The 25,970-nt window shown below is 42.6% G+C and overlaps 2 protein-coding genes across 5 annotated transcripts in view; one reads left to right on the plus strand and one right to left on the minus strand.

Moving 5' to 3' along the window:
* DHCR7 (7-dehydrocholesterol reductase) overlaps nt 1-25,970 on the minus strand; it is a 36,645-nt gene that overhangs the window by 10,526 nt on the left and 149 nt on the right. The gene's annotated exons all lie outside the window — the stretch shown is intronic.
* NADSYN1 (NAD synthetase 1) lies at nt 199-25,840 on the plus strand. 4 transcript variants are annotated; one of them, XR_009962492.1, is made up of 22 exons: nt 205-311; nt 476-536; nt 1,001-1,117; nt 5,970-6,023; nt 6,398-6,487; nt 7,531-7,582; nt 8,273-8,361; nt 9,850-9,967; nt 10,287-10,418; nt 11,454-11,528; nt 11,704-11,828; nt 12,032-12,080; nt 12,769-12,871; nt 13,510-13,678; nt 14,044-14,179; nt 19,091-19,197; nt 19,980-20,111; nt 21,011-21,080; nt 21,590-21,718; nt 22,391-22,567; nt 24,420-24,517; nt 25,313-25,840. XR_009962492.1 is itself a non-coding variant. In XM_062607273.1 (21 exons), the coding sequence occupies exons 1-21, from the start codon at nt 227-229 to the stop codon at nt 25,364-25,366; spliced, it is 2,124 nt and encodes a 707-aa protein (XP_062463257.1). In that variant the 5' UTR covers nt 205-226; the 3' UTR covers nt 25,367-25,840. The 4 variants fall into 4 exon arrangements, 2 of the variants coding, with proteins under 2 accessions (XP_062463258.1, XP_062463257.1); XM_062607273.1 differs by lacking the exon at nt 24,420-24,517; XM_062607274.1 differs by lacking the exons at nt 476-536; nt 24,420-24,517 and having other exon boundaries at nt 199-311.

Genomic DNA, 25,970 nt, shown 5'->3' on the forward strand with positions numbered 1-25,970 from the left:
TACTCAGCGCATCTCACCTGAGCCACCACCGACGGCCGTCCAGCTCTCCTCAGGGAAGCCCCGCCCCCACCCCGCCGCTCTGACCAATCCCCGCCGCGCTCCTCCCCCCTCCACGCCACCCCATTGGTGGAGCGCGCTCAACCCATGGGCCGAGGGGACGGAGTGGGCGTCGCGGCGGGGTGCTGACTTCACCGCCCCGCTCCGCCCCGGAAGCGGCGGAGTCGCCATGGGCAGAGCTGTGACAGTAGCCGCGTGCGCCCTCAATCAGTGGGCCCTCGATTTTGAGGGCAACCTGAAGAGGATCGTCAGAAGTGAGTGTGTGTGCGCCCATCCGCTCACGCGTTCCTTGTCGGGGCGGTAGCGGAAGCAGTGCCTGGTTTATGCCGTCCGGTTCCCGGAGGCGCGGGAGCTGTGGGTGGTACTGAGTGGGGTGATGTGGTGCCCCCGGATGGCGTTTGATCCAAGCTTCTTCCAGGTATTGGCATCGCAAAGAGCAATGGAGCCCGCTACCGGCTCGGTCCGGAGCTGGAGATCTGGTAAGATTGCCTGGTTGGGTCTGGGTTCGGTTCACTCTCAGTTGATGACTGAAGGTCCATCACTAAGAAAATGAGCCGTACCATTGGTCTTTCTATCGCCCGAGATGTTGCTTAGAGCACACAGCTGTCACTGCAAAGAAAACCAAGGTAGCTGAAAGCACAACATTGGTTCTCTTTTCTTGGAAACGTGGCTGGTACCAACCACTTCTGTTTGACCTCTCCAGCGAGTCTTCCTCCACAGAAACTGTAGTGCTCTGAATTCCACCCACGCTACTGCTCTGGGAAGGAATATCTCAGCAATGCCATGGAGTTTTAAATGCTGTCAGCAGGGACAGTGTTGGTAGTGCTGCTTCTTCCTGTTCCACATAAATTCCCTGTGTGGATGAGATGTACCTTGCCTGAGGAAGTTCTGGTCCCTTCGTTCCGGTGATGTTTTGGCTTATTTTATCTCTTTTTAAATGCAGTGGTTATGGGTGCTTGGATCACTACTATGAGTCTGACACACTCCTGCATTCATTTCAAGTTCTGGCAAAACTTTTGGAGTCTCCAGCTACCCAAGATATTATCTGCGATGTGGGAATGTAAGTTTGGTTGTGTACATGTCGTCAAGGGTTAGGTCTTTGGGGAGCGCTGCCTCTGCTGTGTGTCTGGATGCTGAGGGCTTTGCACCAAATGTTTAAATATCTTGGGACCAGCACTACTTTCCCTTATAAATACCATGACTAGGTATAAATACATGACTAGGACTGCATCAGGCAAAACACTATTTGAAGGATGATCCTTTGAAAGATTTCTGGTGGTAGAGCCCTTCAAGAGACAAGTAGAACCCTAATGCCATGGGTAGAACTCTGTACTACATATAACGCAAAGGTGTTATTAATTGATTCTCCTTCAGGAATATAAGAGCTAACATAGCTGGCTTTGACTGGCAGACATCTTTAACATCAATGTATGTCAGAATGGCTGAAACTCTTGCAAGTCACATGCTGACAGTGAAGAGTGATGAATTATAGTTATCATGTAAAGACCTGCTTGTTAGTGTTAATACAAACACGTAAAGCTAGCTTTATTTCAAACTAGCCTGGTACTATCATAGGTAGTCAGGTTTGATTAAATCATAGAATCCCAGAATAGTTTGTGTTGGAAGGGACTTTAAAGCTCATGCAGTTCCAACCCCCTGCCATGGGCAGGGACACCTTCCACTAGACCAGGTTGCTCCAAGCCCCGTCCAGCCTGGCCTTGAACACTGCCAGGGATGGGGCAGCCGCGCTTCTCTGGGCAACCTGTGCAAGCACCTCACTACCCTCACAGGGAAGAACTTCCTAAAATCTCATCTCTCAGTCTCCTCTCTTCTAGTTTAAAGCCCAAATTAGCCCAGCGAGGGGGATCTGCCTTCTCACACAGAGGGGGATGGCCTGAGACAGCCCCTGCCCTGTAGCTGTTGCGCAGAGGTAGGGGACCAAAAAGATGACGAGGGTTGGAAGCGAGTTCCAGTTCGGCGTCGTGGGAAACCCTCCCCGCTTCCTGCCCTGCTTCCCCAGGTGTCCCTCTGTAATAGGTTCGAGGCCCTGGATCTTGAAGGAGAGGTAAGCGAGGATGTGGTGCAAGGCCAGCCTACAAGGCCACATAGGAAAAGGCGGTCGACTTCGCACCTCAAGACTGCCTCTGATAAGAAAGAAAGAAGGGTCATTGTAGTAGGGGATTCCCTTCTGAGAGGAACAGAGGGCCCGAGATGCAGAGTTGACCCTCATCATAGGGAAGTGTGTAGTCTGCCTGGAGCCCGGATCAGGGATATCACTAGGGCGCTCCCCAGCCTGATGCACCCTACAGGCTACTACCCGCTGCTGGTCTTCCAGACAGGTGAGGGGGAAACTGCTTCCCGCAGTCTGAGGGGGATGAAGAAAGACTACAGGGCCTTGGGGCGGATGGTGAAAGAGTCTGGGGCTCAAGTGATCTTCTCCTCACTCCTTCCATCTTCCACTGATGATGTGGGACGGAATGGGAAAATTCAGTTCATAAACGATTGGCTTCGAGACTGGTGCTACAGGCAGGGCTTTGGATTCTTTGATAACGGCTGGTTTTATAGGGCACCAGTCTGGACAATGACACGTGGGAAAGGTTTATCTCACAGAGGCAAAAGGATACTGGGGCACGAATTAGCAGGGCTCATTTGGAGAGCTTTAAACTAGATTCGAAAGGGGGAAGGAGTTGTAGCTGGGCTTGCCCTAGTGGGGCAGCACTCTAGAACTGATGAAGACTGGGAGGCCTCCTATAATCCTAGGGTGAAATCGGTGTGCTCAGCTCGCTCCCTGGAATGTCTGTACACCAATGTGCGCAGCATGGGAAATAAGCAGGAGGAGTTGGAAACCTGTGTTAAGTCAGGAGACTATGATCTGGTGGCAATTACAGAGACGTGGTGGGACAGCTCACATGACTGGAATATAGTCATGGAGGGCTATGTCCTTTTCAGGAAAGACAGGCCAGCCACGCGGGGTGGTGGGGTTGCTCTTTATGTGCAAGAGCAGCTACAATGCACCGAGTTCTGTCCAGGGACAGATGACGAGTGAGTTGAGAGTCTGTGGGTGAGAATTAAGGGACAGGCTGGCAGGGGCGATACTGTTGTGGGTGTCTGTTACAGACCACCAGATCAGGGTGAGGAAGTTGACGAGGCCTTCTACAGGCAGCTGAGAGAGGCCTCACAGTCACAGGCCGTGGTCGTCGTGGGGGATTTTAACTTCCCTAATGTTTGCTGGAAGGACCACTCAGCAACCCAGCCACAGTCCAGGAGGTTCCTCCAGTGTATGGATGATAACTTCCTCCTGCAAATGGTGGATGAGCCAACCAGGAGAGGAGCGCTGCTGGATCTCATCCTCACTAACGAGGGTCTGGTCGAAGCAGTAAGGGTTGAGGGCTGCCTTGGTTGCAGCGACCACGAGATGGTGGAATTCAGGATCTTGTGTGGTAGGACCAGTAGAATAGCAAGTAGAATTGCAACCCTGGACTTTAGCAGGGCAAACTTTGGCCTTTTCAAGCAATTGCTAGGGGAAATCCCATGGGCAAGGCTGTTTGAAGGTAAAGGGGCCCAAGATAGTTGGTTGGCATTCAAGGATTGCTTTTTCCGAGCTCAAGATCGGAGCATCCCGACATGTAGGAAGTCAAGGAAGAGGGCCAGGAGACCTGCGTGGCTAAATAGGGAATTGCTGGGTATGCTCAAGTGGAAGAGGAGAGTTTACAGGTCATGGAAGGAGGGGCTGGCCACTTGGGAGGAATATAAGGCTGCTGCTAGAGGATATAGGAAGGCAGCTAGGATGACTAAGGCCTCCTTAGAATTAAACCTGGTGAGAAGGGTCAAGGACCGCAAAAAGAGCTTTTTCAAATACATGGCAGATAAAACTAACACCAGAGGCAATGTAGGCCCACTGATGAACGGGATGGGTGCCCTGGTACAGAAGATACAGAGATGGCAGAGTTCTTCTTTGTCTTCTGTCTACTCTGCTGCAGGCAGTCCTGAAGAGCCCTGTACCCCTGAGACCTTAGATGAAGTCAGGTCAACGGAGCGGTTTGCCTTAGTCGATGAGGAATGGGTTAGAGACCAGTTGAGCAATCTGGACATCCATAAATCCAGATGGGATGCACTGGCGGGTGCTGAGGGAAGTGGCGGAAGTCATTGCTAGACCACTCTCCATCATCTTTACCAAGTCTTGGGAAACGGGAGAGGTGCCTGAGGACTGGAGGAAAGCAAATGTCACTCCAGTCTTCAAAAAGGGCAAGAAGGAGGACCCGGGTAACTATAGACCGGTCAGCCTCACCTCCATCCCTGGGAAAGTGGTGGAACACCTTATCCTTGGTGCCATCTTAAGGCATATCAAGGATAAGAGGGTTATGAGGGGCAGTCAACATGGCTTCACCAAGGGGAAATCATGCTTGACCAATCTCTTAGCCTTTTATGAGGAAATAACATGGTGGATGGATGATGGCAGAGCGGTGGATGTGGTCTACCTTGACTTCAGCAAAGCATTTGACAGAGTCTCCCACAGCATCCTCACAGCTAAATTGAGGAAGTGTGGTCTGGATGATCAGGTAGTGAGGTGGACTGTGAACTGGCTGAAGGAGAGAAGCCAGAGAGTTGTAGTCTATGGGGCGGAGTCTAGTTGGAGGCCTGTAACTAGTGGAGTGCCTCAAGGGTCAGTACTGGGACCAGTATTATTTAATATATTCATCAGTGATTTAGATGAGGGAATTGAGTGTACTATCAGCAAGTTTGCTGATGACACTAAGCTGGGAGGAGTGGCTGACACGCCAGAAGGCTGTGCTGCCATCCAGCGAGACCTGGACAGGCTGGAGAGTTGGGCAGGGAATAACTGGATGAAATATAACAAGGGAAAGTGTAGAGTCCTTCATCTGGGCAGGAACAACCCCAGGTTCCAGTATAGGTTGGGGAACGACCTGTTAGAGAGCAGTGCAGGGGAGAGGGACCTGGGGGTCCTAGTGGACGACAGGATGACCATGAGCCAACACTGTGCCCTTGTGGCCAAGAAGGCCAATGGCATCCTGGGGTGTATTAGAAGGGGGGTGGTTAGTAGGTTGAGAGAGGTCCTCCTTCCCCTCTACTCTGCCCTGGTGAGATCGCATCTGGAATATTGTGTCCAGTTCTGGGCCTCTCAGTTCAAGAAGGACAGGGAGCTGCTGGAGAGAGTCCAGCGCAGGGCAACTAAGGTGATTAAGGGAGTGGAGCATCTCCCTTATGAGGAAAGACTGAGGGAGCTGGGTCTGTATAGTTTGGAGAAGAGGAGACTGAGGGGTGACCTTATTAGTGTCTATAAATATATAAAGGGGGAGTGTCACGAGGATGGAGCCAGGCTCTACTCAGTGGCAAACAATGATAGGACAAGGGGTAATGGGTACAAACCAGAACACAAGAGGTTCCACTTAAACTTGAGAAGAAACTTCTTCTTGGTGAGGGTGACGGAACACTGGAACAGGCTGCCCAGGGAGGTTGTGGAGTCTCCTTCCCTGGAGACATTCAAAACCCACCTGGACACATTCCTGTGTAACATTATCTAGGTGTTCCTGCTCCGGCAGGGGGATTGGACTAGATGATCTTTTGAGGTCCCTTCCAATCTCTAGCATACTGTGATACTGTGATTCTTCTGGTCTGCTTGTTCCTGGTGCTGGCAGCAGTAGTAATCTGGTGGTAGCTGATATGTTTGAGACTGACTGAAAGGTTGTAACTCTGATTTTTGCAAACAGCTGTTTGAGTTAAAGAATTAAAAGCTAAAATTCAGTATCTTGTTTTGTTTAATTCCCTTTTGTGACTTAGTGTAGGAGTCCTGTCTTAAAAAGAGGTTTTGTTCGGTGAAATAGATTCCGTGGCTTATTTAGATTTTGTTTAATGAGATCAGCTGCTGGTAACATTGCTTCTTATCTTCACAGGCCTGTTCTGCACAGAAATGTTCGCTACAATTGTCGAGTGATCTTTTTAAATAAGTAAGTTTTGTGAGACAATACATTAGTATATAATTTCAGAGACTTGTGTGGCCTTCAAGAAAGATTCTTCAGTGCTATGTAGAGTGATAGAGCTGTCTTCCTACCTGCTACATTTTAGAGAGACAGCTAATGTTTTCCCTTATCTCTTTTTTCCTTTCTGAATTTGTGGAAATGTTCACTGTTCTCTGAAAGATTCCAGAAACAAAACAAACCCATTAACTCTACAAACGGAAGCTTTAAAAATTACTGTATGTGGTAGTTGTTTAATGTAAATAGTAATACTACTACTAAAAAGAGTTGGTATTAATGTTCTATTTTGTTTTACTGTACATCAGGTCTTAACTCACCCTTTCTATTTTGTTTTATGTTGTAAGAAAAATTCTTCTGATTAGACCAAAAATGTCATTGGCAAATACAGGAAACTACAGGGAACTTCGATGGTTTACCCCGTGGACCAAAACAAGGTAGGCTGGCTAGCATTAAAATGGTGTTTAAAACCACAGCTTGCTGCTTGCAGCCCCAGCAGGAGGACTGAAATCTCTATAGCAATGATGAGTGCTGCTGCAGGGTGAGCAGCAGGGCAGAGTCAGCACAGCTGCATAATTGAAGGTCAGTTAGAAAACTTAAGTGCAGTGAAACTCTTTTGTTGCTGAGCTGGAAGGAAGCATTTTCTTTCTGTTTACTTTTAACTATACGTAGTTTGGGATTGGAAGAGCCTGTGTTTATCTGCTCAATTGCTGCATCCTCTTCAATATCAATTAAACTGGAAAGCAACGTGAAATGGATTAGCTCTGTCAGAATCTTAAATGACTGCAGTGGATGAAAGCTGCATACCTTGGGATACGCCAAAATACGCTTGATGCTTGTCTCTGATGCTGTGCACTTATCCTGTAGTCCAGAGAATGGTTTTAACATGATTGTGTTGGTGAAGTACTTCTGAGAGAGCCCCAGAGCATCTGTCCTCTTGACCTTAGGCAATTCCAGATGAATTCTGAGTTACGCATGTAGTAATACTGCAAAAACAGAAATGTTTATTTGGTTTTTGACTTGCAGAGAGAAGCTGTGGCTGCCCCATCCCTGGCAGTGTTAAGGCCAGGTTGCATGGGGCTTGGAGCAGCCTGCTGTAGTGCAAGGTGTCCCTGCCCATGGCAGGGGGTTGGAACTGGGTGAGCTTAAAGGTCCCTTCCAACCCAAACCATTCTGGGATTTTATGATTCTATGGTACAACTGATTCTTTGTTAGGTCTAGTTTATAGTTAGGATGCAGTAGTGTTTACCATGCATTTCTGAAGCAAAGTGGGATGTTGCTATCTTATAATCTTAATATTTCTGATTAATCTCACAGTATGAATTTTATTTCTTTTTTTACTTTTAAACATACATGGCTCTGTAGAGCTGAAGTACAGTTTCTTTAATCAGTGTTAGAAGGTGACAAAATGTGGACATGACAATCAGTGTGTATGCTGTGATATAACTCTGTATATTAACAACCTATAAATCTGCTTTAGGCATGTAGAGGAGTATTTTCTACCCAGGATAATTCAGGAAGTAACTGGTCAGGTAAGTTAAAAGAAATTTTTAATTTTTCTTTTTAACTTTAGCATCTTCCAGATTCAGCAATTTAAATGGATAGAACTGGTGACAAAAAACTGTAGTACAACAAATTCTTCTTTCAGTTGTGTTGCAGTTTCACAGGTTTCATTGAGTTCTCGGTTAAGTTATAAGAGCATAATTTAACCTTCTTTATGTTAGCATTTGGCAGCAAAGCAAGTAAACTTTAAGTTTGCCTCAGTCATTTGTATATACTGGACCTTGATTATCTCATTTTGCACAATTCTGAGTTTATCTAGGCTGGAGGCTAGAGATGACTATGTCTTTTGAGGTAAAAAAAGATACCCTTCTTGATTCAGAAGGCTCTAAAACTTGGGTTGTTTTCAACTAAAGCATGAGCATGATTCCTAGCAAAAGACAGTCTCTGTTTTGTTGATTGTTTATTTTGGAAGCAGTTTTCATGTCCTAGAGCAAAGCACTGGATATGAATACTGTCAACACAGAATATTAGTACAGTCCAGAAGTTTGCAGTTTAGAGCTTTTTTTTTCCTTTATTTGGTATAAAATGAAGGAAGCTATAATGCAATTAATGTGTTACTCATTCCACATAAGAATTCAATTTTTGTATAGTTTTAAGATTTGTGGTTAACTTTTTGAACTGATTTTTCTGTTACCTATGTGTTCTTGTTTTTTTCTCAGGAAACTGTTCCTTTTGGGGATGCAGTGCTAGCAACCAAAGATACCTGCCTGGGAGCAGAAATATGTGAAGAACTCTGGGCACCAAACAGGTAAAGGAGACGAAATGAAAAGTAAACTAAAACATACCCTGGACCTGCCCAAATTAAATGTTTGGGGAAAAAATATGATTATTATTTTTCCATGTAGTATAACTTTCAGAAAGTGCCAGCAAGCTAAAATAGCATTAAGGACGATAAATACATCATGGGGAAAGATTTCACTAGGCTAGATGCAGGATGGGTAAGCTAAATTCACCTGAAACAGAAAGTAAGAGAGAAATACCAATGAGAAGCAGAATGAAAAAGGTGACCTTAGGAAACAAATGACAAATGATTATAGTGCTTGCATTCCAGATACTGCTCAGCTTTTAGTTCTATCTGAGGTTGAAATGTCCTCTTTGGATCCATATTGAGTCAAAATGATGAAGTTATTTTGTATCAGTTTATAGTATTGATTTTTTTTTTTTTTTCCTAGCAATTATAATCCTGTATTATTCCCACTTACTGTACCTAGTCTCAGAAATTTGAGACTAATAGAAGTTCTTTTTATTTTAATTACCTTATTCTTATCTTTCGCTTTGACCAACTCCTCCAAAGCATTCCACTTAACAGAGAGGGGTTGGAACCAGATAATCTTTAAGGTCCCTTGCAACCCAAACCATTCTGTGATTCTGTGATTTGACAAGCTAGAGCATAAGCTTCTAGACAGTATCACTTTGAGGTACATCACTTATATTTCTTCTGTTTAGCTGTTAGCTTAATCCTTCTGCTTTACTTTTTAAGCAGCATCAGACAATGCAGCAGGAAACAGCAGAAGGTTACTGAGGGCAAACAAAACTTAGTGCCCTTAAGCAGTTTTTCGTGTTGCTATTTTAGTTCCTATTGCAATTTGAAGTTCTTCCCAATGACAAAGTAGATCCCATTCACAAAGGTCTGGTGTGAGTGGAGATGCGGTTGCATGAAAGCTGTTGCAGTCAACAGAAAATAAACGATATCTTCCCAATGATGTTCCAGATTTTCCAGTTACAGACATGCATTTCCCTGTAACTGCAGGTGTGATATGTTACAGACAAGGATGGGGGTGGGGGTGGGGGTGGGGGGTTCAGTGGTTCTTTTAACATTGGAGAAAGAAAAAGAACAGTAAAAATTTCCTTTTCATGGTTCTGTTTGCTTATGCTTTTGGATTTACTGAGAGAAGGAAAATGTGACAACTTACCTTGTAAGAATATCTCTGTGTTGCCCTTTCAGACCAGGATTGTCTTGTTCTCTCTTTCTTTGAGATCTCTGTTTCTATCAAGTAGGAGGCATTTAATTTAGAGCAGAAGAAGCAAAAGCCCTTCTGTCCTCTGCAGTCGCTAGGGCTCTTCGAGAGAAGAGTGAGGCAGTGCAAGAAAATAGATGTTTTTCAGAATCCTGTCCTTGTTTGAGCTAAGACATGCAGAAACCTGTCAGAGATGTTTTTAATTGCCAGTGATTTTAAATGATACCTCACAGCACAGTATCACCAGCTCAATTTATTTCTGCCTTTTGCTTTGGCAGCCCTCATATTGAAATGGGACTGGATGGTGTGGAAATCTTTGCTAACTCTTCAGGGAGTCACCATGTGCTGCGGAAGGCTCACACCAGGGTGGATTTGGTGAATTCTGCCACAGCAAAGGTATATGCTTAAAAAACCCAACCAGTTTTGGTTATGCATCTCATTTATTTTGTTTTCTCAGAGCGGTTTTCTGTGACAAGGACATAGCATGAGTGAGTGTGGGGGCCTTGACGGTCTGTGTTGTTAAGTTTCTTGTTTTCTTACCTGCAATTACCTTCTGTAATTGAACCAGCTGTGGGGCACTGTGTGTCTTTGAGGTGCCCTGTCTGTAGCACAAAATTGTTAGGAACAGAGAAATAACATTTCGCCTTTTAACATTCTGCCATGTGCAATGTTCTGAAAAGCACTTTTTTTGTCTGCATGTTTGTTTTCCTCACAGAATGGTGGAATATATATTTTAGCTAACCAGAAAGGCTGTGACGGTGATCGTCTGTATTATGATGGCTGTGCCATGATTTCGATGAATGGAGAAACGGTTGCACAAGGATCCCAGTTTTCACTCGATGATGTGGTAATACATTCAACCTACAGCTGCTAGTTACAGCTGAAATTAGTATGGGTATATTTATGCTCAACATTTTCCAGACATTCCAGATACTAGTTCCTTGTCTCTACACTAAAGAAGATGTGTTTTTCTTATGCTATTTCACTTGATCTCAGCTTTTTCCTAGTAAAATTGCCCAGACCTGATCTGCAGTAGCTCTTCTGCTTTTGTGAGCAAGGAAGAGCTGTCACAGTGGAGGAACCTCATGAAAATGTTAATGTGTGCAATCACTGTGTGTTGGAGAAACCCTGTGAACTTGTATTCCCTTGTAAAAAAAATAAAAAATAAATGGTCAAAGCTTGCAGTTTACTGATTATGACCTGGTTTGGTAGACAAAAGATTTGATAGGTTGAGTTTTAGTTCAAGAAACCCTTTCTCAGTGGATTGGTTATCCAAGTTCTAGGTTTATTCACAGTATGTGCCAAATTAATCTCTTTCCCCAGTATGTTTATTGCCTTTTCCTTTTGTCTTTTGCCACCACTGATGGTGAACCTGTTGTTTGGCCATCTGATGAGCACTGTAAATTTGTTGTGATTTATGAGTGTCCTGGTGTACTCAGTGAGGAAAGTCAGTTAGAATCATAGAGTCAGAGACTGGTTTTGGTAGGAAGAAACCTTAAAGTTCATCCACTTCCATCCCCCTGCCACAGGCAGGGACAATTTCCACCAGGCCAGGTTGCTCCAAGCCCCATCCAGCCTGGTCTTGAACACTGCCAGGGATGGGGCTGTGCCAGGGTCTCACTACTCCCACAGTGAAGAGTTTCTTCCTTATGTCCAACCTAAATCTCCCCATATCCAACTTAAACCTCCCTGAGTTGCACTCTCTTGGTAATGTAAGTAATTGTACCAAGTCAGAAATGACCTGTGAAGTGAGCATGAAAATCTGTATTGTAAAAAAAAATGCATGCATTCTTCTTCCCCAACAGTTTTTGTAGTCCAGGCATGTCAAACATTGCGTGTCTGTTTGTGTAGAAGCAATCTAATGTTGCAAACCTTTCCATAGGAGGTGCTGGTGGCCACTCTGGACTTGGAAGATGTTCGAAGTTACAGAGCAGAGATTTCTTCTCGTAACTTAGCGGTAAGAATTCCTGATGGAAGGTTGTGTTTGTAAACTCTGCCAACTTAGAACAGTTGTTGAATTTTAAATGTATTTGCATGTCTTGATTTTCCTAGTATTCTATAGATCTGATGTTTTGCAAGTATATGTTACATTAAAATCAATGCCTTCCTAATTCTTCTGTTGTCTGGCTTAGGCAAGTAAAGTAAATCCTTATCCCAGAGTAAAAGTGAATTTTGCTCTGTCAAGTTCTGATGATATAGCTGTACCTACTTGTATGCCAATCAAGTGGAGACACCATAGTCCTGAGGAGGAGATCAGGTAAGTACATACTGAATCTGTTGCTTGAAAATTATTTTGATTTAAAACAAGCAAACCCCAAAACTCAAACAAGAGAGATAAACATAAGATCTTATTTATATTTAAATAAGAAAATATCTAATTGGAAGACCACACTAAAAATGTTGACTGGCTTACATCTTATTCCATAACCCTCTTGGAATAAGCCTGTTCTCTGATTTCAGCCTTGGTCCTGCATGCTGGCTTTGGGATTATTTAAGGCGTAGCAAACAGGTAAGAATTGTTTCTGTTCGTTGTCTTGGCATACGCATTATCTTCTATGCTATAGGGACACTACACATTGTTACCCTTTCTGCTGTTAATGGAAAGTCATGTTAGTCCGAGGTGCAAGGTTTGAGTTTTTCACTGGTAGCTCAATCAGACTTAAAATTTGTATGGAAAGGGTGAAATCAGTATGCTGTTCAGACCTTTTCCTTAGGAGACATGCTTTCTTTGAAAGTAACAGTCAAGCTTACCTAATAAAGGGGATTTATTTTCCTTTGAAACACTGGTTTGGTTTTGGTTTTTTTTTGGTGGGTTTGTTTTTGTTTTTTTTTCCAGGTAGGATATTTCAGTGGCATAATGGTGACGTTTAAAACACCCAGTGACGTGAACTAGTAATTCAGTTTAACAGTGAAATATGTTTGAAAAATGTAGTATTAGCTTTTCTGTCTTACTGGAGGGTAAAGACATAATGAAAGATTTTCTAGCAAGGGTTTACAGTGACTACTTGTTTGATTATCCTTTTGATGAGAGTTTAAGAGAGTTTGCTAGGTCTGGTTAGTTTGCCTTTTCCTAGTGGAATATAAGTAGACTTGAACAATGCATGTGTAAATTTTTTACAAGAGTATGTTTCTGAACAGTACAATATATATTGTTCTAATTTTGCTATTTGGAATGTCTTTCTTGCTCTGTTTTCAAGGCAGGATTCCTCCTACCTCTTAGTGGTGGAATTGACAGCTCTGCTACAGCTTGCATAGTATATTCTATGTGTCACCAGGTTTGCCTCGCAGTCAAGAATGGAAGTAAGTAGATACGTGTGTCTTGCTAGCTATGCTTACTAATGGTTATGGACAAGTTAAGAGTAGTTGCAAGAGGTCATTAGTGGTGGACTCTTGCCCATTTGTTCTAATGGAATCCTGTGTATCTCTTCAGAAATTCCAAATTTCAATTCTTTGACTTGGCTTAGTAGTTTTCATTTTGGGTTTAAGGATTAGATGTGGAACTCAGACAAGTTTCTGTCTAGGGTATTCAAAATGTTGGCTGTTGTAGTTTTAGGATTTCAGTCTATCATGAGCATTTACTCCTTTTGTTGAATTTGGCACTACAAAACATGATTAGATATGGATAGAGCTCTGAAACTGGCTTTAAGTAGGCTATATGCATTTAGCTATGCTTTGTACATATGAGATCATATTTTGTATGAAGTTTCTTTAAGGCATAGAACAAAAGGATTTAATATTAACATGTTCAAAATTAGGAGCAGAATCAGTCATTCTTTTATTTGGTATATGAAAATGAGTTTGGGAAGTTAAACGATGGAGTCATCTGACTTGTGAGGGGCAGTGTAAAGCTTAATTGGAATACAAGACACATACGAGATAATTTGCCTAGCAGCAGCACAATTTCTGCTCTTGCTCTATCTCTTTTGCTCTGTCCTCAGATGCAGATGTGCTGGCTGACGTGTGCAGGATTGTGAATGATGAGACCTATGTCCCTGAGGATCCTCGAGAGTTTTGCAAGCGTGTCTTTACCACTTGCTATATGGCTAGTGAGAACTCGTCCCAGGATACTTGCAACAGGGCAAAACTCCTGGCTGAGCAAATAGGCAGGTACAAGTTGAAAAGTGCTGGGGGTGGGAAATTGTGTTGTGGCATGGACTTTAATGCAAAACTTTCAAACTCTAAAATGGGAAATTATAGAAGTGGGAAAGTAGGTATGTTAAACAGCAGTACTATAGACATGACTCATTAAGTGTGTAAACTTGAGGCAAACTTAGAAGCATTTGGTGGAGGATATGGATATTTGGAAACAGAGTCTGGAAAGTGTTATTCTTTCCTAAGTTTCTTCATACCGAATCGGAGATGGTAGCAGCTTTAAAATGTCATTTGATGGCTGGGTTTTTGGCCTTTTTTTTAATGCTGTGTTATCTGGCCAGATGGTGCCATTGAGTCACTTCTGCCTGAATTATTCTCAGCTACCACATCAATCTGAACATAGATGCGGCTGTGAAAGCTATTGTGGGAATTTTCAGCATGGTGACGGGTCGAACTCCCCTGTTTTCTGTCTTTGGAGGGAGCAAAAGAGAAAACCTGGCTCTCCAGAATGTTCAGGTAGGTTTCATGTGGGCTGCATCAGGTCAGACCTTTGCTTTTTGCCTTTTTTCTCTCCCTCCCCGCCCCCTTTTTTTTTTCTTCTCCTTTTCTTTTTCCCTTCTATTTACCCCCTCCTTCTGAAATAGTACATGCCTATAGCTCATCAGTAGCACTGGTACAAATGCTGTTTGGAAGAACATCCCAATAGAAAGGAATTGTCAGGTCAGGAAAATGAGCAGCAAACTATTCTAAGAGACAAGTCTGAAGTCCAGTAGGATGATGGCAGGTCAAGACTCAAAATTATTGCTGACGGATACTAGACTTTCCTCTGGTGGATGTTAGCAGCCTTTGAAAGGCTCTGTGTGAGGTGTCAAGTTTACCCATCCCAATTCCTAGATGTCCTCTGTTTTAGAAGGAAGAAGAGAATTTTTTTTTTTTACATTGGAAGGTATTTAATCTTTGATAGACTCATCAAAAAACAACTTAAATACACACTACCAGTTACGCTTTTTCATTGTGTTGGAACAGATTGGTACTGTACCTGGGAAGTGCTGGTATACATATCCTATAAACTCATGGAAAACAGCTTCCTAGTGACTTCTAGTCCCTGGCTCCTGTACCTTTTGTTGTCTTGATGGCTTTCTTTTTGGCCTGTTCTTGAAAGCTCCCAACCTAACCAGCACTTCTTTATTGATTCTGGCTAAATGCTGATTGTCATCTTTGATTGTTTTTGGTAGCAGGAGACTTAATCTCTCTCCCCCTGCTGTCACTGGATAAATCCAGCTGTCTTGCCTGGGAGTAAACATTGAATACTTCATGAGCTTTTTGGCAATGGGATAGGCTTTAGTTGCAGAGGAGTGCAATGATTTGCCTAACAGCACACAGCTGTGGCTAGAGCTGAAGGCTGAATCTCGGGTGTGTTTGGTGTTATTACCACCTATCCTAGTTCAGCAGTAGCAGTCATTTTTCTCCTTAGTAGCTGGTGCAGTGCTGTGTTTTTGACTTTCAGTCTGGGAGCACCACTGATAACACTGATGTTTTTAGCTGTTGCTAAGTAATGTTTACTCTGAACAAGGACTTTGTGAGTCTCATGAGCTGCCAGGGAGGAGGGGAAGTCAGGAGGAAGCAGAGAGGTCACCTGACCCAAACTGGCCAAAGGGGTATTCCATACCACAGCACGTCATGACCAGTATATAAACTGGGGGCAGTTACCTGGAAGGGCTAGAGCACTGCTTGGGTCGAGCTGGGTATTGGTCAATGGGTGGTGAGCAGTTGTATTCTCTTCCCTTGTTATTTCCCTTATCATTATTACTACTGGTGGTAGCAGTAGTGATTTGTGTTATACCTTAGTTACTGGACTGTTCTTATCTCAACTTGTGGGAGTTACATTCTTTCGATTCTCCTCCCCATTCCTCCAGGAGAGGAGGGGGGGGGAAGAATGGGGGGAGTAAGAATGTGGGGGAGTGAGTGAGCAGCTGCATGGGTCTGAGTTACCAACTGGGCTTAAACCCCGACAGTTCTTTTTTGGCGCCCAACAAGGGGCACAAAGGGTTGAGATAATGACAGATCTGACCAGAGTGTGTCTAATCGTATTTGTGAAGAGCATTAATTGTTTCACATTAATAGTCACTCATCACAATGCTGATTTATTGGCTCTCAAAGTTGTTGCTCTTGATCTCGGAGTTTCAGTGTGTCGTACCTTACTTGCAGCCAGTATTTGCTGTTTTAGTGTGTATTGTCTGGGGGGCCTGGGCTAAGGTTCTTGTTTCGCTGTACTTTACGGTAGTGACTTGTAATACAATAGACTTACTGATCATGAAACTGGTCTGGCTTGTGTTCCCAGTGTGGTCATCACCTCTATACTATGGGAGGTATATAATGGAAGTATTTAGCAATTACACGTCTTTTTTTCCCCTCCTCGGGTGGTCAGCCTGTGAAGAAGACGTTCCCTTATGTTCCCAGCTCCCCCACCAAACTATTTACAGCATCATCTGAGGGTTCTGAAGGTTTTGAATAGCCTTTGAATACCCTTGAGACCTGCCTGCTGATTGTGATGGGGATCATCATGTTGGCACACAGAGTGTGTTTTACCCATGACCATTTCGTCTGATCTCAAAAGTTAAGCAGAGTCAGGTTTGAGTCTTGTCTAGGGTTAGACGACATACGTAAAACCCAAGGAGGGCCAAGAGATTTTCCCCAAGGCTGGACAGCCATGAGTGGCAGGGTGTGTGAGATAGTATGGACAAGTATCTAGGCCAGTGGGGCCCTCCAGTGCTTTGGAACTTCACCACTGAACAAGTGCAAAATCCAGAAAAATTAGTAAAACATTTAAATGAGGTGTGTTGCCATCCTGGTCATACCAAAGAGGGACAAATCATGGCAATGTGCTGGAGCTTGGCTGATACCTACAGAGCCCTGTTCAACGCTATCCCGCACCTTCAAAGGGAAAAAGATGTTTCTGGATCTGATGGGAAAGCAACAGACGATGCAGCTACACCAACCCTAGTGACAAGTACAGCAGGTACTCAAACGCTGACCACAACAGACAACGCAGCTACTCCAGCTCCAAGCACAGCAGCTACACCAACCCCAGCGACAAGTACAGCAGGTACTCAAACCCCGACAGCAACAGACGACGCAGGTGCTTGTGCTGCTCAACCCCCAAAAACAGTGGCTGCGCCAACCCTGACAACAGATACTGCAGCCACTCCAACCCTAGTGGCAGACAGTGCAGCCACTCCAACCACAGTGATAATCATTGCAGCTAAGCCAAAGGACCAGTTCATGCCAATGTTGGTTGCGCCTGTACACAAGGGGAAAAGCAAACAAGAGGCACAAAAAAGCAACCTGTTCAGTGAAGAAAGATGAAGAACCAATGTGCTTACTAGATGGGACAGCATCTGCACAAAAGTTATTATGTGGATCAGAGGGAGAAGAAGAGGTGACTTCTCAACCCCAGACCTCAACTGAGCTACGCAATATGCAAAAAGATTTCACCCGTCATCCAGGGGAGCACATCATCACCTGATTGCTGATGCTGGGAGAATGGGGCTGATGGTCAGGAACTAGAAGGTAGCAAAACTAAGCAGCTGTGGTCACTTGCTAGGGAAGGGAGATTTGACTAAGCAATTCCAAAAGGGAAATGGTCCCTCAGCTTTTGGAGGTAACTCTTGGCAGCTGTGAAGGAAAGGTTTCCCTACAAGGATGATGTTATGAGTTGTTCAGCCAAGTGGACTACTCCAGAGAAAGGCATCCAGTCTCTGAGGGAATCAGCCATTATAGAGCTGATCTATTGCAGGCTGGATGCCAAGAATGCATCCATAGATCCAGATGAATTTGAACGTACACGACCCATGTGGCAGAAATTCACACGGAGTGCATCATCATCATATACCCACTCATTGTCATCAGTGACCTGGCATGACGTAGCACAACCAGCAGTGGATGAAGTGATTCATCAACTCCGAGAGTTTGAAGACAGTGTCACCCCTTGCATCATTTCAGCTGTGGAAAAACTGTCCCAGGAGTTCAAACAATTGAGAGACTATCTATCTGATCTATTCAGCTCCCTACGTGTACCAACCCACGTCTCAGCTATTAACAAAGGGTGCCCTACTGCTTGACAGAGAAGATACAGGAGGTACATGCCACGGGCCACCTTATAGTTTTACCTGCGGGATCATGGAGAAGACATGGGAAAGTGGGATGGAAAACCTACCTCAGTTCTGGGGGAACGGGTGCGTGAATTGAAGAGGAGAACAAAGGTCAAGGATGATCATCCCGTGAAAGCTGTGCCTTCAGTCTCTGGTGAGCAGGTTCCCAGATGGAGTGAAAGAGCTGATTTTACTCCAGCTCCTGTGATAAAGCAATGGTATATTGAAAAATGTGGGATCTGAGCATGAAGTGAATGATATGGAATAAGGGGTGGAGACTGCCCTGGGTTCAGAAGTAGCAGTCATTTTTCTTCCTGTTAGTAGCTGGTGCAGTGCTGTGTTTTTGACTTTCAGTCTGGGAACAACACTGATAACACTGATGTTTTTAGTTGCTGCTCAGTAATGTTTACTCTGAACAAGGACTTTCTGAGTCTCATGCGCTGCCAGGGAGGAGGGGAAGTCGTGAGAAAGCAGAGACAGGACACCTGACCCAAACTAGCCAAACAGGTATTCCATACCACAGCATGTCATGACCAGTATATAAACTGGGGGCAGTTACCCGGAAGGGCTAGAGCACTGCTCGGGTCAGGCTGCGTATTGGTTGATGGGTGGTGAGCAATTGTATTTTCTTCCGTTGTTATTTCCCTTATCATTATTATTATTGGTGGTAGCAGCAGTGATTTGTGTTATACCTTAGTTACTGGACTGTTCTTATCTCAACCTGTGGGAGTTGCATTCTTTCGATTCTCCTCCCCATCCCTCTGGGAGAGGGGGGAGTAAGAACAGGGGGAGTGAGCGAACAGCTGCGTGGTTCTGAGTTACTGACTGGGCTTAAACCATGAGATCACCCTTAGAAAAGTTTGAGTTTCAGGGGACAAAAGCAAAGAGAACTTTTTACATATTTTATGTAAGTAAGTCCCTTTAGTCTAACGCTCTATAAAAGAGTACAGTAGACAGATGGGTTATCTGCATGCTTTATCTATCATGGATCCTTACTGAAGCTTGCAGGAGGTAAGGAAATGGCAACTATTCCCCATTCTGCAATTTGTAATAGAATGAACTTGCTTGGTGATGGAAGTCTGTGGCAGTAGTGGATACTTAAGTCTGGCTTTTCTACATGTGTTTGGTATCTTCTCCCCAAGACCATACTTGCAGTAATGCTTGCCTCTCTTGTATTTTGTTCCTTGTGGGTTTGTTTAGGGAATTGATTAAGAAAAGTGATTTGGGAGGAATTATTCTGCTTCTCAAGTCAGCTTTTTTTCATTTTGCTTTGCAGGCTAGAATAAGAATGGTCCTTGCCTACCTGTTTGCCCAGCTGACACTATGGACTCGGGGGATGCCAGGGGGACTTCTGGTGCTAGGATCAGCCAATGTGGATGAAAGGTTGGTAAGAGTTAGAGACCTAAAGCCAGGTGAATGGGGAGCAGGTCACTGCATTTTCTTGCAACTCTACCAATCCCAGTGTAGTGTTACCAAGAACACGTAACAAGCTAAAAGTACACTGATAGCAGTGAAATTAAAATAGTTGGATCGGACTCAATGGAAAAATGTGTAATTTTCAGCAATTCAGCCAAAGTATTGTCAAAGTCTTCCACTGAAATGTTCATTCCTTAGCTGTTTTCAGTAGAGCTTGCCTGTGTAGTTACCAGGTTAACTTTCCAATCTCTTATTGGTTGTATCTTTCAATTGTTGTATCAGCAATTAAGCTGTGAATTATCAGTTGAAAAAAGATCCTTTAGAAACTTGGGCTATTGACCTTACAGCTGACTATTTGAAGATTAAAGCAATCCCCATAAGAATGTGGGATTGATAACCTCTAAAGCTATGAGAATAGTATGTGCTGGTACTGTGAGTGTTTTGGTGTGAATGTTTTGGGTTTTTTTTGAGTGTTTTGCATCAGATCCATTACTTTAGCGTGGGTAGTTTTGAAGTGCTTCGGAATGGTTTAAAATATCATTTTCATCCTCCTGGCAATTTCCTAGCTTTAGAATACCCCTGTTGCAGCTGAGCATGTTTGCCTCTGATGTATAAATACATTAATAACATGCAGTCTGGTTTTCCCTGTATTCATACTACATATATATATTCTCTATAGTATAAACTATTATCGATTATACTCACATTATTATTTCCTATTCCTCTCTAACATGTCCTCTTTTACTCAGTCTCCGAGGTTACCTGACAAAGTATGATTGCTCAAGTGCTGATATCAATCCCATTGGTGGAATCAGCAAGACTGATCTGAAGAACTTCATTCAGTATTGCATTGAAAATTTTCACCTCACAGCCCTCAGAAGGTGAGCAGTGAAGCAGTGGTGCTTGGTGACTGCATTTGTATGCAGCATACTGTGGACAATATGCTTTGGTGTTTTGTTTTTTTCTATTAATAGAGTTATGCTACAGTAATACTGCAAATGGTAGTGAAGAAGAGTGTTCTGCACATTGCTGTGTTTTTAAATGATTGTGTGGCTTACACAATGTAAATTGCTGGGTGTTGAAAATGCTGCTAGGCTTAGGAGTTACTGTATGCAAACATTGGTGGTGTTAATCATAGAATCACAGATTGATAGAATGGTTTGGGTTAGGAAGGACCTTAAGATCATCCAGTTCCAACCCCTTACCATGGACAGGGACACTTTCCCACTAGACCATGTCGCCCAAGGTTCTGTCTGACCTGGCCTTGAATACTGCCAGGGATGGGGCAGCCACAGTTTCTCTGGGCAGCCTGTGCCAATGTCCCACTACCCTCACAGGGAAGAGCTTCTTCCTTATATCTACCCTGAACTTTCCCTCTTTTAGTTTAAACCCGTAACCCCTTATGCTATCACTACAGTCCTCGATGAAGAGTCCCTCTCTGGCATCCTTGTAGGCCCCCTTTCAGATACTGGAAGGCTGCTCTGATGTCTCCACGCAGCTTCTCTTCTCCAGGCTGAACAGCCCAACTTTCTTAGCCTGTCTTCATATTGTGTGAACCAGATGCTTTACGTTTTGGTATAAAGCATTGCTTTTTAAACCTGGAACAGCTTGCAAGTGTCACTTCTTTAGCATTATCTAGTTCTTTAGTAGCTTATGTCCTGAAGAAGTTTTGAATAAAGCATTTGATTTTTAACAAACCAGGCTTAGCAAACTAGTTTGTTAACTAGTATTCACAAAGCTGGATAGAATTAACGTTTTTCTTTTTACCTTTTTCTTACAGTATCATGTCAGCTCCACCCACTGCAGAGTTAGAGCCCCTGGTGGATGGACAAGTGGCTCAAACTGATGAGGTAATGGGCAGTGACTTTAAAATGCTCTGGTAAGCCTTATCTCCAAATTTGAGTTTTGTCCAATAACTACTGTTTGCTTTTGTCTGTATCCATGCTTATTGATCAGCATGTTGTAAAATGTCTTAATTTAATTATTAAAGACTGAAGGTCTTTATGATACAGCAGTAGGTTGCTGAACTAGAATTAGTGGCTTTCTTTATTTGGCCTTATCTTACTGAAATACACTATGTTTAAGCCACCTAGAAGGGAAAATGAACAATTATTTGTCAGAAAAGAGATGTTTTCACTGGCCAGATCAAATACAAATCAGATACGTTCATGGAAAGATTTCACATCTCCTATTTCAGAGAGATTTCAGTAGGTACTTTTTCTTGTAATATGATTATCTTTCTGATCAGTGGCTATTTCATTTTGGTGTTTGCTTAAACTGGGTTATTGTAATTCATAAAACTGTGAATTATAATTTGCATAGTTAAGATTTTCAGTGTCTTTGTGTGTGCGGATTGCAGGTGGATATGGGAACGACATATGCAGAGCTCTCCATCTATGGCAAATTAAGAAAAATTGCAAAGGCTGGACCATACAGTATGTTCTGTAAGCTGATTAATATGTGGAAGGAAATTTGTGCTCCAAGAGAGGTAATATTAAAAAAAATAATCAAATTGTATAATGTCTTTGCCAAATAGAGTATGTTTGGAGAAAGGTTGAGTAGAGTTCCTTTGAATGGAAAAAGATAGTTTAATTATTCTGTGTTTAGAGATTATTCTACAGCTGTAGCATAATATGCTGGAAGAATTGGTATGCGTCTCCTAAATTAATGCAGTCTGTTGTCTGTGTTGCATGTTGTTAGAACAGTAATTGGGTAACTTGAAAACAATTACTTCAGAACTATACCTTAAGGGGAAAAGTATTCTCTGCAATACACATGGCTAACTACTCTTGAAGCCTTGTGGTTGTGTATTGTGAGACAGAACTTGGCTCTTGCTTTGAAAGAATATCTATGCTGCAGAGCTATCTGCTTTGCTGTTACGTAGTTTTTCTCTTCTTGTGCATAAAGGAACAAGGTCAGATTTTCACCTGAATTGGAGAGGTTGGTGTGTACTTCTGAGTGTCTGGAAATGGTCTTAAGTGCCTCTTATAGGCAGGGTCATCCACAGGGATTCATACTAGTGGTAGATAATTTATGAAAATGTTAATGGAATAAAATGGATGTGTAAAGCTAGAGTACAGTCTCCAAAATACCGTTCTCTAGATTTTTTTAAATACTAAGAATCTTCATGTGATTTAAAGCTATATTCTTTGTACACCAGGTGGCATGGAAGGTTAAGCATTTCTTCAGGATGTATTCACTTAACAGACATAAAATGACCACCCTCACTCCTTCCTACCATGCTGAAAACTACAGTCCAGATGACAACCGGTTTGACCTGAGGCCTTTCCTTTATAACAGTACATGGTCCTGGCAATTTAGGTGTATAGATGAAGAGGTAAATGCCTTCTGCTTCTTGTGTAGTTTTGTATTTAAAGCCCTCACAATGGGACCAGCTCAGTTCCAGTGAATCTCCAATAGAAGACTGCTAGCATTTAGGAGTAATAGTTATAACAAATTCTTGTGAGTGTTCTTTTCACATAGCTGTGAGGCTCAGAATTCTCTGGGTTCAGTGTAGGCCATGTTGTTTGTTTTGTTTTGTTTCTGTTGTTAAGTACAGCATGTTGTAATGCTGTGAAAGCGAGAAGAGAGAAAAGAAAGAGAATATATGTACTGAGGCCAGAAACTAATAGGTGTACCCATACTCACTGTGCTAATGCAGAGAACGAGTTTATGTGTTTCAGTTTCAGTTCGGGATTTGTTTAATTATGAGATTAAGACTTGACCTGCGACTGTGTAGGAAAAGCCAGTAGAAGGCAGCAATTTGTTGTGAAAGCTTCTCCAACCTGCTTCTACAACCTTAAGTCAGTTGACTCACAAATATGTTTGCTCAGATACAGAAATAGTAGTGGTACAGTGCTTAGTTTGAGCACTGTGAGGTGTGGAGGGGCTCAAGCAATTATCAGACCTGTGCTTAACGTTGTATTTTTTAGTTATGCCTTTGATGTTATTTTAATGCATTTTTAAAGGCAAAAGTGCTGAAGAATTTTAGCACCTTGAAGGTTCTTTTTTTCTGCCAGAGATTTTACACTTCAGTTGCTCTTAAGAATATGTTTATATGTGTAATAAAATATTAATTCCCTTGTCTGTGAAATGCCAGACATGTTGTAATGGTGTTTTATTACCTTTAAACGTAGGATGAAACCTGCCATGTGCAGCAGTGTTTTATAGGTCTGTATGGTGGAAGATTTTTCTCCATCATTTTGGACTTTTTCCCACTAAAGTCCGTGACAAAAGTTCTTTTGGCCTCAATGGGAGTTGGGTAAAATATTTTTGTAGGGTCTGGACCAAAATGTAATTATTTAATGCTTACAGTAACTGTGATAAAGATCTCTTCGTGATCCAGGATATTATTAGTCTTTAACTAGACGTCTATGTAATAGTAGTACTGTGCAAGGGTACTAGCCATTGCAACTTATTCCTGGAAACTGGGAGTCAAGTTTGGGGAAGAATCTGTTATGTAGGCAGCAGTAATGTGAACTGATATCCATAACGATGAGTTAGCTTTTTGCAAGACTGGAAAATGGTGACTTGCAGTTAGATGAGTCAGATCTTCCCTATTCAAGAAAGGGAATACTGTAAGTGTTTCCGCTTACTGTGCATATCCAGCACAACTGTAATTCTGAAGACAAGCACTCTGTAGTACAGTGTCTCACTTATAATTGTGCTCTTGGGACTTAATCTGCACTTAAGGCTTTTTTGGTGTAGTAACAGGACTGAAAATAAGGCATAAACTCTGAATGATGTAAAATTCACCTTTACTTAGGTAATGCTGGGTTTTCTTGTAGAAGAGTCAAATCAAATCTTAAGCCAATGTGTGAAGGGAAATGGTTTGGAGCGCCTATGATAGAGAAATCCGTTGGATTTGTGAAAAGTACTTTTCTGCTTTGGATGCTTGTACTGTAGTCAAGCCAATGTAGTTACCCATTCTTTGAAGTGCAAAAGTGCATCTGTATTTGCTGCAGAAGGAACAGCAGTAAGAGGAAGTTGAGATAATAGCGTTTGCTGGCAGTTGCCAGATTTGCCCTCGGAGTCTTAATATTATTAACCTCTAGCTAGCTGAAGGTTCCACCTGGGTGATAAATTCCTAGGGGTATAGAGAAGCCCTAGGAACTCCAGTAGCTTCTGCCTTTGAGTTGTACCTTACATAAAGGATATGTGGTCAGAGCGTGCACTTTAACACTTTCTAGGTGCCGGAATGTTCATTGGGATTTTAATAGCTGGCATAATATGAAGGACCAGTGACACAGCGCAGAAGAAAGCTGGCATGCTTGCCCCTGATGATTACGTATCTGCAAGTCTGTCTTCTGCTTTTTCCAGTGCTTACACGAGATCAGCTGCATTTGGTCAAACCAAAAGATTTATCAGCCTGAGTATCTTTGTGTGTGTCTTATGACCAGTAGCAGATGTTGAAGGAAGAATATAAGAACAGGGAATTTTTAATACGACCCTCCCTGTATATCCCCACAGATCTGGGCAATGTAGAACTGGATTTTCCAGAGTTACAGATAACGTAGAAAGCACTGTGCTTAGTTCATGCTCTTGTTTGAGTTTGTAGAATACTTTCTGAAACTGTTTATATTGTTAGTCTTAACAACAGCTTAGCTTAATAAGAGGTAATATAAGCTTAATATAAGGTAATTGCTTTTCTTAAGTTTTAAGAACAGTGAAGGTCAGTGTTGTAAAATTGTGTATGTGTGTATGAAAAGCATTTCCTCTCAGTTTTAATTACTCTAGACTCTCTGTTAGAGGCAGGATTTCAGGTTATGGCCTGGTCTGAAGTTGCCAAACTGACCAAAACACAGAAAGTGAGAACTCGGATGTGGGAAGGTTGGGGAGGTAGGCAGGAAGAAAGTCTGATCTTACATTTTGACTGCAACACCCTGTTTAGCTCAGTTGTCCCCTAGAGCATACCCTGCTGTCAGTTACTGGGAAATCTGGGCTCTACACTGCTTTGTGATGGAAATCTGAGAGGACCAGAGACATTAAATGCAAACTTACTTGTACTATTACTTTTTATATATGCATAAAATATATATAATTATTTCAGTTGTTATTGAATCAATTTCCTTTTAACTTGCAGGTATCCAAGCTAGAAAAAAAGGAAGAAATTTCTCTAGTTGAAGATACGGACTGATTTGCTGTCTTGTTTAACTGTGGTAATTAACTTGCTAAGCAGAATAGCAGAATGTTCAAAACAGGACTAATATTGTGATGATGGGCAGAGATGACCCAAACAGTTGTTGACATGACCATAGTAAATGGTATTTGTAATTTTTTTTGTTTTGTTTTGATTGACTTCCCATTTTATTCCCAATATACTTACACTGTAGTTTGGCTAAGGAATCATTTATTAAGGATTTTCTTCAACTTCTTGAGTTAATAGCCTTTAATTAAAAATATTTGGGTATCAACCATAAATAAATGCAGGGTACTTACTGTTCCGTGAAAGTGAATACATACACAAGTAGTAAGCTTGGTTCTGACAACTTGGGATATGATTTTTGAAAACATTTAGCTGAAAGTATAAAATTTTAACAGCTCTGGCATATGCTGTAGAGGGGAAAAACTCATTTTACTTTGCAATAAACTTGTAATTTTGTAATGCTAATTGGCTCAGTTCTTACTTTATGTATTTTTTATTTAGCTAGCATGGGCCATGCAGTCTGGTTGAGTGTTTTCAGTAGCCACATAAGGTGTAATTTGGCAAGGAAGTAAGTCTAACTTGAAGCAGATGGGTA

The sequence above is a fragment of the Pezoporus occidentalis genome, unplaced genomic scaffold, assembly GCF_034315485.1.
Source record: "Pezoporus occidentalis ecotype Australia unplaced genomic scaffold, CSIRO_AGI_Poc_V1 ctg121, whole genome shotgun sequence".
NCBI lineage: Eukaryota > Metazoa > Chordata > Aves > Psittaciformes > Psittacidae > Pezoporus > Pezoporus occidentalis.